Below are 12928 nucleotides of genomic sequence, written 5' to 3' on the forward strand. Positions count from 1 at the left end.
AATAAATGTCACCCAGGGATCAGCCATTTTGTTGTAAAGTAATATGATTTGAACCCGCCCTATCATAGTGCGCAGATCAATTCATTTAATACCATCTGACATAGTGTATGAGCTTAACATCTCGCCATTTCATCTGAACTGACAGCACCACAGCAAGGTTAAAAAAATTGGGAATAGCTATATTTATCTGTACACAAATACTCTGAGCGTGAAGAGCACTGCAGGAGCTTAAAGAAACCTTGGAGGGGATAAACTTGAAAATCTTTGGGATATTTTCTAACCCCGGCAAAGCAATTCTTACACTTTCGGATTTAGAAATTGTAACATAGCGGGAGGAAATAGACAGGTAAGTGGTGGCAGGAGACACTGGTTTCTTCGCCTCATTTACGCTGACAAAGCAAGAAATTCTGAACCATCAGCTATTTTCACATGAAGATTTTTTATTTTTTTGAACAGAAAATAAGATACACTATGAGAGGCACCCTGAAATGTTCACCTCATATGCAAAACAAAAAGACAGTTGTGTCAGTGAAAAAACATACTAGGGGCTTTTATATACTTCCTTCTTAGGAGCTTTGCCAAGACTGCTCTCCCATACCAAGCCAATCAATTAAAATGTGCTATTATAAAAGGCATTTTGGCATGTGATGAAGAAATGGGAGCTTGATTGCTATGGGAGCAAGAGGCATGGACCCCTCAGTAATACTCAACAGGGTTGCCTCGGTTACTTTTGCTACCAGTCAGGCCGACAGGAGCAGTAGCGACGGCGGGACCCGGTAGACTGTCAAAACCTTCGACAGACGTTTAATTGAATGATCCCAAAAATCCCCAGCACAAGCTCGTGCAGTTATAGGCCCCTCTCTGGCCCCCTGCTCTGCTGTTAATTCTCCCCCCGACATACAGGAGAACTTTAATGACAGCAATAAAAAGCTTGCCGAGGTGGAGGCAACTTCTGCTGATCCGGGAGATTCCCTGCAAATTGCCTGGAGTTAATAATTGAGCTGCATATACATTTAATAAGGCACCCGCTATTCGTCTTCCCACCCTGAGGACACGTTGTCATGTTGGATATGACGAGACGGGGACAGAGTGGATGTGCACAGCCTAGTCAAGCTGTGAGGTTAAAGCTATCTGCTCTATGGGCAACCCCTGCAGTCAAATGCCTAACAAACTGTTGACATACTCTACAAGAGTATGCACTTCTAAAGACATGTCAACAAAATCTCTGTGGAACCTCTGCTAGTGCTAGTGGCAAGATTTTAAATGCAATATCCTGACAAAACAATACACCCACGTGCATAAAAGACAAAGTGATAATGAAAAGAAATGGGACAAACTTTGTCAAAAATGTTTTTATAAATAATAAGTTAAATGGTGACATTGTGTTAACAAATTGCTGTGCAAAGACTTACTTGTTGATCTGAGCTAGAAACATGCCCTTGAGTGCGTAGAACTCAGCTGTCATCTCTTTGGTGAAATACTTCAAATTAGTCGACTCAATCACTTCCAGCCCCTACAAAGGCAACAGTCAATTTTGAACTTAATTACTAACAAATAAACTTTGAAAATAATTTGGGAGACATTTTGTTTTGAGACAGGGCAATAATCACAGGTGAAAAACAAACAAATGGCGCGGTGTTCATTAAGAAATAAGAAAAAGAGGCGTTAAGGGAACTAGACTTCCATTATGGTGAGGCTCTGATTAGGTGTCCCCCATGTGCGGCTGTGACAAACGATGTGCAGAGGGAGAGGAGGGGTGAGGAAAGGAGAAGAGGGTGTGAGGAGGGGTGAGTATGTGGAAGGGAGGGCTGGGGGGGGGCAGAGAGAGCCAGAGGAGATGAGATAGAGGTGAGAAAGTGCGAGAAAGTGAGAGAGGGAAAGAGAGAGGGAGAGAGAGGAGTGTCTACTGGCACTTTTAATGACTTGTGGTGTGTTGAACCACTTCTATTAATCAGAACACTTCATAGGCTTAAGGAGCAACTCCAGAGTTACACTGCTCACTAAGTCTTACTGCTATCTCCTAAAGCCACTTTGGACACTTTCAGTACTTTCCTTGGTCAATTGTATTCATGTTAAGTAAGCATATTTTAATTACTATGACACTGTTTGTGGTTAGGTTTTAACAATCATGGTCAACCAGTCACCCTTTTTGTATTGATTTTGCATCTAGGGAGTGCCACAGAAAGTTTATGAACATGTATAATTTCTAGAAGAAAGAACCACCAAGAGGACAGAATGCCAGTGGTTTTCAAACTGTGGTATCTGTACCACTGTACCACCTGTACCTAGAGAGGTGGTCCCTCTCCTGTTCAAATATTTGCTGAATTTAACATTAGTATTTTTTGTCCTCTTTTGGGTTTAGTTTAGATCTGGTGGCACATGAAAGACCAAATATTGGGATGTACTCTGCTCTACTTGGTGTGAAAAGTTCAGAAAACACTGAATCAACCTTCAATATAGTATTATAACTCTATGGTCCAGGCTTTAAATTGAACTGTTTTAGTAGCAGTTACGGACAATTACACAACAGATAGTCAATTAGACAATAGACAAATCAACAATGGCATTAACAATATACCCTCCATGGCCTTACCTGCATACATTCATTCTTTCCCATGACACCCGCTAGCTGCAAGTAACATTTGACTTGCTGTCTGATCTTCTGGAAGCAGTCCACAATGGGCACTGTAGGGATGGTGTGAATACGGCTGAGGATGTCCAGCGCTACATTCACCAACCCCTGTTTTTAAAATAAAAAGTATATAAATTAAGTATAGCCAGTAACAATTAATTAGATTGATTTACAATGAGAATGCAAACTGATCTCTGTACCTGTTTACGTCCAATTTTGCCATACTGAATGATGGCAGAGGCTGACGCATGTACTCCCAGCATTGCATTGTTGTTATTGGGATCATGCTGTGTGTTGGTTTCATATGCTGTCACGATCGCTGTAGAGAAAGGGGAGACAAAAATGACTCAATCTGACAAATAGAGCATAACGAGATTAATTTGTCAATCCTCTACCTCTGTGACAGCCCTGCCATTAAACACAGGGGAGGGCAGCAGGTATTGAACAGTAAATGGACCATGGCAATAATTTCCATCAAGAAAACTTCACTTTAAGTTTGAAGGGCTGCCATGTACGAATGAACTCAACTTTATCCAGCTATCATTATATCTGGGGTTCACAGCATGTGCTACGAACTCAAAACAACACATTTTGCAATGCTGGTCATTCGGAATAGCTTCAAAGTCACAGTGGGAAAGAATAGAGAACCAAGGTAAAAAGAGAAAAAGTTTGTTCGTGTGTGTGAATATGTGTGGCTTATTCTACAGGGAGATAGAGTTGACATTTGAAAATGCAGAGACCCGGTGGGTGTTCTGGCCTTTGAAAACAAGATGTCTTCCTGGAACTAGCGCCACTGAGCGCGAGATGCTATGACAATGCTATATGACAGGGCATTGTACAACTGCCATGTCAAAAGCCCATGAAAAAGTCGATACAAAGTAGTGTTGTCACGGTACTAAAATCTCAAACTTGATTACGATACTAAGGAATAGACTAGGCCTGCCTGCCATGATAACAAATTTTGAAGCATGATATATTGCTATATACTGTGATAAACAATTATATTGAAACTACCATATGTCACTGACAAAACAATAATGTAAGATATTCCTTGACAGTATCATTAAAAGGCAAATAAATAGAAGACTGAAGCAATAATTAGCCACAGAAGATTTTTTTTTAACTCTCTCAAGCTCAAATCTCATCATATTAAGACAAACTACAAAACATTTTGAGCACTAAATAATATTGTTCCAGCTCTCTCATATTGAATGATAAGTCGATATAGTAATAATCGTGATTATCATGGCCTAGAATAGACTCCATACCTACTCAGCAATGATAATAAAAAACATGCTTTATGTAGACTATAGAATGTGATTTTCAGCATTAAATAATAATAATAATACTTTCTTTTATATTATTACAAAGCTTTATTTTATCTGTGTAATCACTCAGTCAAGGTATGTTCCATAGTGGTCAATGGATGTATACTAGTCTATATGGTCTTATACTTGTTCTGACAGCTCAAGATTGTTCTAAAGCTATTCTTGAAAGGTTAATTTCTGGCTTGTGACTGACTTTTTTAGTATACCTCCTCAAATGAGTATCCAGTTTAGTAGAATATAATTTGAGACTTTTGACCCCGATACAATACAACCACAATACAACGTCCAAAGGTGCTTCAGGTGCAGTAGGGGCGTGGGAAGCATTACCTTGGTAGTGATGCTGGCGCCACATGAAGATACTGCTCCAGTGGGACAGGTCATCAGACACTATGGGCAGGCGGTTCCTCCAGGTTTTCACCACAGTTTTCATGTCGTGGAGGCTGGTGTTGCGGCCCAAGTTGGCTGGCTGAAGTCCGGCATTGATTTGGGCAGCTTCCTGGAGCTCAATGATTTGTTGTGCAGCCTAGAGGGAATTACAAATGCAAATATTCTCTTAGCATTTCTGGATTGAATTAACTTTTTAAAATATTTTGTAATTTGCCACTTTGGGGTTGAAACAGGTTGGTTCACAGTGGTTGTTGGAAGGAAGCCACTGCCAAACGTAGACTGGCAATAATTCATCATCCTCACACAAGATTTAGTATCCAAAGACAATATTAGCCAATCTCGCATAGCCAAAAGCAGCATTTGTGTTTACAGTTAGAATTGTGGGGTTTTTTTTGGAATTGTTTGGAATGGCTGGCAGCCCGCTTCAAAATCTTGGTCCAGACATGGTACGGCAGCTGCACTTAATCTTGCTAGAGTTTTGTTAGAAAATAACAACAAAAGGTATGTCATGTGCCAAATCTGTTTTGTATTATACCAGTTAAAATGATTCCAACTTTCACTGGCCTCGGAATTTTAAGACAGTTCAATACTGCATAAGATCAATTGAAATTAAGTAGAACAGTAACCATAAGATCACAGCAGAAAGGTTTAGGAATTGTCACCTCTGTTGAAACAGAACAAAGAGAGAGTGTGTCAATGAAAAAGAAAGGTGCAGTTGCAGATGGGTTGAAGACAGAAAAACAGAATCTGCAGGTCAGTGACTTCAGGTTTAAACTCAGTATCCTAAAAAGCTGACAATCTCCACAGATTATATAGATCAAAGTGCCCAAAGAAATGTAGCTCAAAAGAACAGTATACCAGGACTACTCTGACATGAAGGTTCAAAAAAAAGCTTTCTAGTACCTTATTCCAGTAGACCTTTACCATCACCAGATGTAGAGAGAATGATAATGCGCAGAATAGTAAAATGAACACCCTTGAGCGTCCAAACAATCAAATAATTTTCAAAGTATTCTTAATCTGATCGATATTTTCCGTAATGTTAAGTAATTTTCTTCTTTTTTGCATGCATTTTCTGCCCTTTCTTTTTATCCAAACTTGCTACACATGTGACTAATCTAAATGATTTTGAACTGCAAATGCTGTGGAAAAGCTTTTTATTTTAGGCCCATCCAAATATTAGCTCAAAAATCTATCAAGTCTTTCAAGACTGCTTCTATAGGTAATCAAAATCCACCCTAGATCTGTCACTATAAATGTCCCAGGAACGAGGTGAAAATTTGAAATTGATAAGTGAGGGCTCAGTCTCATTGTGCGAAAAGACGACTTATCGATTGTTCTAAAGCCTTTCTGCGCACATAGAATCAATCATTCCATTATGACTGCCCATCAATCAATATTAATCTCCGCCCCACTGATCAATACTGGGGCTGATAATCCATAGATAGTCATTTGGAGACTTGGGAGCTAGGACCTTATAATAACTAGAATTTTTTTTTCAAGTGTATCTAAACCTTACTGTACTGGCAAAAATTCCCATTCACTTTGGCTTATGGAGTTGTGAATGGCAGTTATAAAGTCTGGAATAGAGATTTACAACTGGGCGCTTGGCTAGACAGAGGAATAAATAGCTTGTTTTCCCTCAACTAGGGTAAATAATTGGACAGCACATATGTAAGAGCGAAACACGAAAATAAGGGAACACAATTTAAATGGAAAGATAAATGTGGCAAATGCTCAGTATATGGAAGACACCCGAAACAAAATAAATTAGACAATGCAATATTTTTCACAATTATCTGTTCATATCAGCTGATAGCCCATTTCTAACCTTCATTCAGAGAGTCCCATTCATCATGTAAATGTAATTCGGCGCCAGGTATTTAATCAAATGGTATCTGATGGCGGCAAAGTAATTACAGCCTTTCTAAACTAACTCCGTATTCTCTTCTTCTCCTCTTCGTCTCCCCTTGTACTCTTCCCCATTGTGTTAACTCATCACCTTTTTAATTCCCATCACCTGTCTTCTTTTTTATGCACTTTTAATCATTGTCCCAGTCCAATGTAATCTCTCATTGTGGAACCAAAGAGGCTTAAAATATTTTAGATTTTTCTTTTTTATAATCTATCTAAATTTTACAAAATGGGTTTCGGAGGGAGAGGAGATAAAGGCAGTTATCTAGAGGACTCAACAAGGCAGTGTCCCTGGGTGGTTGATGATCTTTTGACATGGATATCACAATACAGAGTTTATCACAGAAAGGCTAGTTGCACTGTAAACTGGTATTCTCTTGTATAGTTATAAACAAGCTTTATTGAACTGTATGTAAATTGCAAGGACTTGAAGGGGTGGACCAAAAAAAAAAAAAGTGTGTGTGTGTGTATATATCAATTTGACACATCACCTACCCCTAGGGACTTCTATAAAATGCTTACAAGAATTTAAAATGCACTGTAAGAAGCTATATTCTATCAGATTTTAGTAATGATTTCAGTCAGAAAAGTATTGCCAAAAACAAAATTGTTGTTTTGGAAGGGTTAATTTCAGGCCTAATGCGAACTCACCTGCAGCAGGGGGGTGTGCACGTGTGACACGATGTGAGGTAGTCTTCTCCACTCGCGGATGGCCAGGCTAGAAGCCATTTCCACCAGGCGCTCGATGTAATTGAGCTGCTGCTCCTCTGGGTGACAGATGGCCAGGTACCCACGGTGCATGTTCACCTTCCAGGCCATCTCTTTGGGACAGCTCAGCTCCACCTGAAACACAATAAGGAAATCAGTTAGAAGTCAGACAATGAGGGAATTTACTTAGTTACACATTTTTTGCAGACCAAATTCACCTTTTAAACCTGGGGTACCTCAATTTTAAACAAGGACGTATGTTTTTAAAACTAGTTCCTGGGGTGGACTACGCAACCAGTGTATAGCTTATGACACTTAAGGGTTTACCAAAGATTATATACCCTATCAGTATTAGATGCAAATAGTGTACTACAACAGTTTGACTGTCACAAAGTGAGGCTTTTACAGAATACTATCTGTGGGAAAAAAGTTTAAAAATTTACAAATTTAGGAGAAAAAGAGGTGCACCCCTGCTTCATCAATATCCTCAATGTTGTGATTAATTTATGATGAGAAAATGTGTTTTGTGATGTTCAATTTTAGTTTGCCCAATCCTCCCTGTATCTAATTTTATTGTACAGTGTTTGTCTTAGATGATCAAATGCCCAGCACAACAACAAATACTCTTTATTATCATCTTGGGTGGTGCTGTTCTAATTAAATTAAAACATCCAAGGGGAGAAAGACTATGACACTGTGCATAATTTAGTACCCAGATAAATACAGTGCAGAATGCTTTCCCTGCTCATTTTGTGAATGGCTTCAACAGGACTTTTGTGCTAATGACTAATCAGGCTGACGAGTCTGACACAGAAGCGGAAAGTGGAAAAGGCCCAGCTATTGATTAAAACTCAGAGTGCATTAACACCACACAAACAATAGCCTGGGGAGCAGTCATATCACCACGTGCTGCCCACTCACAAAACATACAGTACACACATAATACAGCAGATCTTAATCCAAAAAAAAATAATCTGAAATTATTTAAGAACAAGGTAAAAACTAATGTTTTTTCAAATATAAGGAGCTCAAGGAGATATTGAGGAAAAGGAATAAACATTTGTGAGACTGTCGCTCTTAAATTTTGAGTATGTTTATAATAAAATTCCAAAAGACTGCTTAAAAACAATCTGACTTTCATCATTAGGACAATCAAATGCAAAAGTGAATGGACAAAAACCCTTAACCAGAAAAGTACAGAAAGATCACTTTATACTCCAAATTAACTAAATGAGGTGTTAAAATTGCTGTAACTTTTCTCTTGTTTGTTTCATACAGTTATGGAAAAGGGAGAAAGAAATGAGAATGAAAATAGCATGTGAGAGCAAACGCACAGGTGTGTATTTGTGCTGCCCGATGTTGAAGAAAATTACAGTGATCGGTCAGAGCACATTTATCAGACCTGACACTTGATGAATATCCCCAAGACAGAACCGCCCTTATCAAGAGGCAGCTTTAATTGAAAGCGGGGGACATTTGGACTTCGGCACAAGACTGGGACTGTGTGTGTGTGTGTGTGTATGTGTGTATGTGTATGGGGAGGGGGCAGGCGGCGTGCATTCGGGCAAACAAAAAGCCTCGCTCTTCTCCTCACCATAAAACAAATCACCCTGCAGCAGATGCCTGGTAATTACTCACGCGCGCAGCTGTCGTAAATATTAGTGGCTAAAACTGGAAATGTGGGGGCCAGGGTAGGAGAGGGGGTACTACACACTATTGAGAAAATCTGACGGAATTATGCACATTATGAAAAAGTTTAAGGGCAAGAAAAGGTATGATTACATTTTTTAAGAGCAAATTTTTAAGAATGACCAGAATTGGGGAAGATTTCCCCCAAAACTGAGTTGGAATCAGCACCATTTCACCTTAATAGTCAAAACTGAGTTAACAGGAAAACTTAAAGCAGTACTGTAACATTTGGGAGGTGGCACATCACGTTCCGTGGACATAAAAAATATAACAATCTGGAACATTCTCTGTTGAGGCGAATAGATTATATGTCATATATATGTCAAATTATATCCAAAGGAATTATATTTCCATGAAAAAAGCAGGTGGAGGCCCTCCTCCAGGCCAAATAAAAGTCAGTTTTTAGGTCAGTACTTTTTTTAGTACAATAAAAACATGCTTTTTTTTCCAGTCTTTTTTTGACTTAAAAGGTTGCACAATGGGGCTTTAAGTACTAAACTTTTTCTAGTAGTCAAATGTGTAATATTAAGCTGTCTTGATGAAAATGACAATGGTGGTTCGAACAAAGTAAAGTCTTTCTGAAGTTGTGGAAGTATTCGACAAAAGAAGAGAAATGGTCGGTTAGAGGAGTGGAGGACTGAAGCTGGGATAAAGGGACTTGTGGTGTGGCCGTCCAGACAATTTAATTAGGTGTCACCTTAGGACTCAACGGCTCAATGGATTGGTTCCAAGTCTCCTTGAAAGAGCAAAGCAGGAGTTATTTGTTATACGTCAGGTGCTATCACAGGCCGCCCACCCGTCCACACTTTGTTTTAAGAAACATGAGGCCAATAAATTAACAGAGCAAACAGCTGAACTGCATTTCCTCAGTTTTATGGTCCCTTGTCTTATTCTCCTGGTTGAAGTACCACAGAAGACTATGAATATAATGCCCATATCAAGTTACTATACTTTATAATGACTTGGGACCAAGGCTTAATATACAGCACTGTACTGGAACACGCGATTTAATATATAGTCCATCCTTTACCTCGCCAGGCTCCACAGAGTCTGAGAACTTGTGCCTATATATTTTTTACAATTAAGAGTTATAGCTTCCTCAAGAGTAAATGGTGATCAGACATCCGTACATCCATATCTGATGACTGGGCACTGCTCACCTGTACCAGAGCTTCCTTCATGGCAGTCCAATTGGAAACTCTCCAGGCACACTCCAGCACTAGATAAGGGTTGGAGTGTCCTTTAGATTGTCCATATTCTGTCAATGGCTCCCACTGGTTCAATTCCTTAGAACAGCTAAACATAAAAAGCAGAGAGATAAAATGCTTGGATGACTTTAAAAGCAGTGTGTGGTATACTGTGCATGCAGTATGTTATTAAATTAGAATTTTGTCTTTTTTATGATAGAAATTACCGTATCCAGTGGTCCTCCCAGAGCTGGTACTCAGGGAAGATGGCAGGGGACACGTTGCTCCTCTCGTGCTCTTTTCTAGCCTTCTCCATTGCTTTTTCATAGCTTTCTTGGGCCTAAAAGAAATATTTTTAGAAGAAAATTAGGCTAGAAAGGATCACACATCCTACAATTATTCAAACATTATTTTATAATCAAATAAACAATTGCTTTTAAATGTAATAGGAGATGAAATCTGAGTTGTTAATGCTTAAAACTTAATAATGAACAACAAACTATTACTACCCTACCTGTTCAAAGAAGCCATGTTGCTCATAGGCAATGGCAGTGGCTGTCTCAGGAAACTTGCATCTTTTTTGCCACAGACCAGCCCACATGTCCTCCTCCTGAAGCAGGGAGTAGAGTTCTGCCAAGGAGTCCAAAATCTCCTTGAGACACAAAACAGTTAAAAGGTAAGTTTATAGAAGAATATAACAAAAAACAGTCTTTCTCTCCATAAACTATCTTACCTGTTGTGGAGGAGTGATGCTCTCCTGCTCATAGAACTCAGTGCTCTGTTTGGGCTTGCTGTGAATGCTCAGGCCCTTCTCAAAGGCTTGTTGCTCCAGCATCAGAGTGGAGCGGAGCCACAGGTTGTGAGTCTTGCCCAGGTATTTGAGCACACAGGGCCGGATAGGGATGGGGGGCACGCACTGAGACATGGCCTCCACAAAACAGTTGAGGGCACTGGGCTGACAGTCCCTCTGAGCCTGGTGACTGCCACTGCACAGGAACGGACTCATCTCTCCCGAGAGCGCCTGGACAACAAAAACAGTATGAATATGGTGCAGGCAAGTGTTTGAAAACCTAGGTACAAGAAGGCAAACAAGCAAGTATATCTAAATAACTACAAAAACTAGAGTGTCTTCTTGCATATACTAGGGTTGCAATTGAACATAATACACAATTAGCAAATCACAATGGCTGCAAAATACCATAATTTCCCTCATAAACAAATTTGCCTGTCTTATTCTGCATAAATACTGCTAACCCTATAGTTTAGCGCTGATTGCTAACATGTTACAGAAAACTAACCCTCTGTTTCTGACAACAAGGCCGTTCCCTCAACCACTGTGCCACATACTCAATAATAATCTAAAGAAATGTAAAACATGTTGAAGAATGAAACTAATTTGCCACTCTGCCAGACAGCCTTGTAAACTGACATTTGATGGTCAGTTTAATCAGCCCTGTGAGCCTGTCACATTAGAGTCACAACTCTTAATGTTTTTCAATAGTGAACTTCAGACATTTCACAGCTTCAAACAGCTCCAAATCAAAACCATTGAAAAGGTCTCTAAATCCTCTATATGCATCTGGTTCATTGCACTCATCACAGCTTTTCTGCGTTTGCCTCTCATTTCCATATTGAGGAAAAAAATGAATGTCTAATTAGGTGTAAATTGCATATTTGCTGGCACAAATTAGGTATCCAGGGGTCTTAGTTACAGTGCTACCAACGTCACTGATAAGATGTGAAGATAAGATAAACACATAAAGACAAAGAATATTATGCTAAGGAAATTGTGTTTTTCATAATAATTTTGACCTTTATAACATTTTTTTCTAAGACAAAAGCAATCTTACCAGTGTATTTTGTTTTACATGTAAACTGTTATACAAATTGTTTTCATTATATTGCACAAATATCTACTTGCAACACCACTACTTTTACAAAAAATCTTTATCAAAGCAATTAAAAATGTAATGACTGACTAAGCATACAAGCATTTAATCCATACTGAATTTCAGGCCAACTAGCTCCTATATCTGACGTTATGTAAAACTCACATGTTGCTGGCGGTCAGAGAGGATCTTCCAGAGGCGAGGGAAGAGTTGAACCCAGCTCCTCTCAGCCAGTGGTGTGGAGATGTGGCAAAGTTGGACCAGAGCATTTAGCAGAGCCCCAGTCTACAATAAAGTAAAGTGTCAGGTAATGCTAAACTGCAACTACAGGAGAGATATTAAATAAATTATTGAGCTTGAGGTTTTTCACTTCCGTACCTTCACCTCACGCAGTGAGTCGAGGAACTTGTCATGGCGGTTGGTGAGCATGTGCAGTTGGTTGCCTGCGTCTCTCTCGGCCTGTTCCTTAGTCTTTGGAATGGCCGTCTGGTCGCCTGGTGCCAACTCTATGTCGATCTCTACATCCTGAAATAAGATCATAACATTACATTAGTTCATCACATAGTGCAGTCAAAAATACCTCTTCTGTATCAGTTATTAAAGCAGAAAGTTAAATCCGTCTTCACCTCCTCCTTAGTCTCGCTGTTCTCTCGCTCACGTGGCTCCTGCTTGATGCGTGTTGCCATGGCAAAGGCGGCGCGGTCATGGCTGTCAGCCAGGTTGATGACATTCGTGATAGAAGGTAGCATTGATCCCTGACAGCTGGTGCCTATGATGGTGTTTCGCTCGCACACAGCCAACAGTAGCTAGCAAACAAAGTCACACAGATGCAAAACAAACTGTGAGTGACACTGACGGGCTGACAGGAGGCCACCTCAAACTGACTAAAATAGACATTTTTGTTTTGACTTGATTTTTTCAATTGTATAATGGTGGATAAAAAAAAAAAAAAAAAGCTTCAGTCTTTACCTCAATGCACTGTTTGATCCAGAAGTGGCTGCCCATGGCCTCCCAGTTCTGAGAGCAGCAGATGTACAGTAGTCTTTCATAGACCCGTCTCTTCATGGACGCATCAAAGACCTCAAAGAACTTGGCCCTGATCATGGGCTGAGAGCAGCGCAGTCCCGAGAGGAAGGCAGGCTCAAGTTTGGATGTGATGTCACTTCCTGAGAGACTCTCATCCCTAAAGAAATA

General features: G+C 39.8%; 1 protein-coding gene across 1 annotated transcript in view; it reads right to left on the reverse strand.

Moving 5' to 3' along the window:
- The window catches only part of trrap (transformation/transcription domain-associated protein), a 70963-nt gene that overhangs the window by 23033 nt on the left and 35002 nt on the right, over positions 1 to 12928 (reverse strand). Inside the window, 13 exon segments of the mRNA XM_055149973.1 lie at positions 1413 to 1513; positions 2594 to 2740; positions 2833 to 2951; positions 4288 to 4483; positions 6913 to 7104; positions 9819 to 9954; positions 10073 to 10185; positions 10360 to 10497; positions 10579 to 10866; positions 11900 to 12019; positions 12113 to 12259; positions 12361 to 12540; positions 12704 to 12917. Of these exon segments, the coding sequence (XP_055005948.1) occupies positions 1413 to 1513; positions 2594 to 2740; positions 2833 to 2951; positions 4288 to 4483; positions 6913 to 7104; positions 9819 to 9954; positions 10073 to 10185; positions 10360 to 10497; positions 10579 to 10866; positions 11900 to 12019; positions 12113 to 12259; positions 12361 to 12540; positions 12704 to 12917 (2091 nt within the window).

The sequence above is a fragment of the Boleophthalmus pectinirostris genome, unplaced genomic scaffold, assembly GCF_026225935.1.
Source record: "Boleophthalmus pectinirostris isolate CB_2022bp ecotype Guang Dong unplaced genomic scaffold, ASM2622593v1 HiC_scaffold_14, whole genome shotgun sequence".
NCBI lineage: Eukaryota > Metazoa > Chordata > Actinopteri > Gobiiformes > Gobiidae > Boleophthalmus > Boleophthalmus pectinirostris.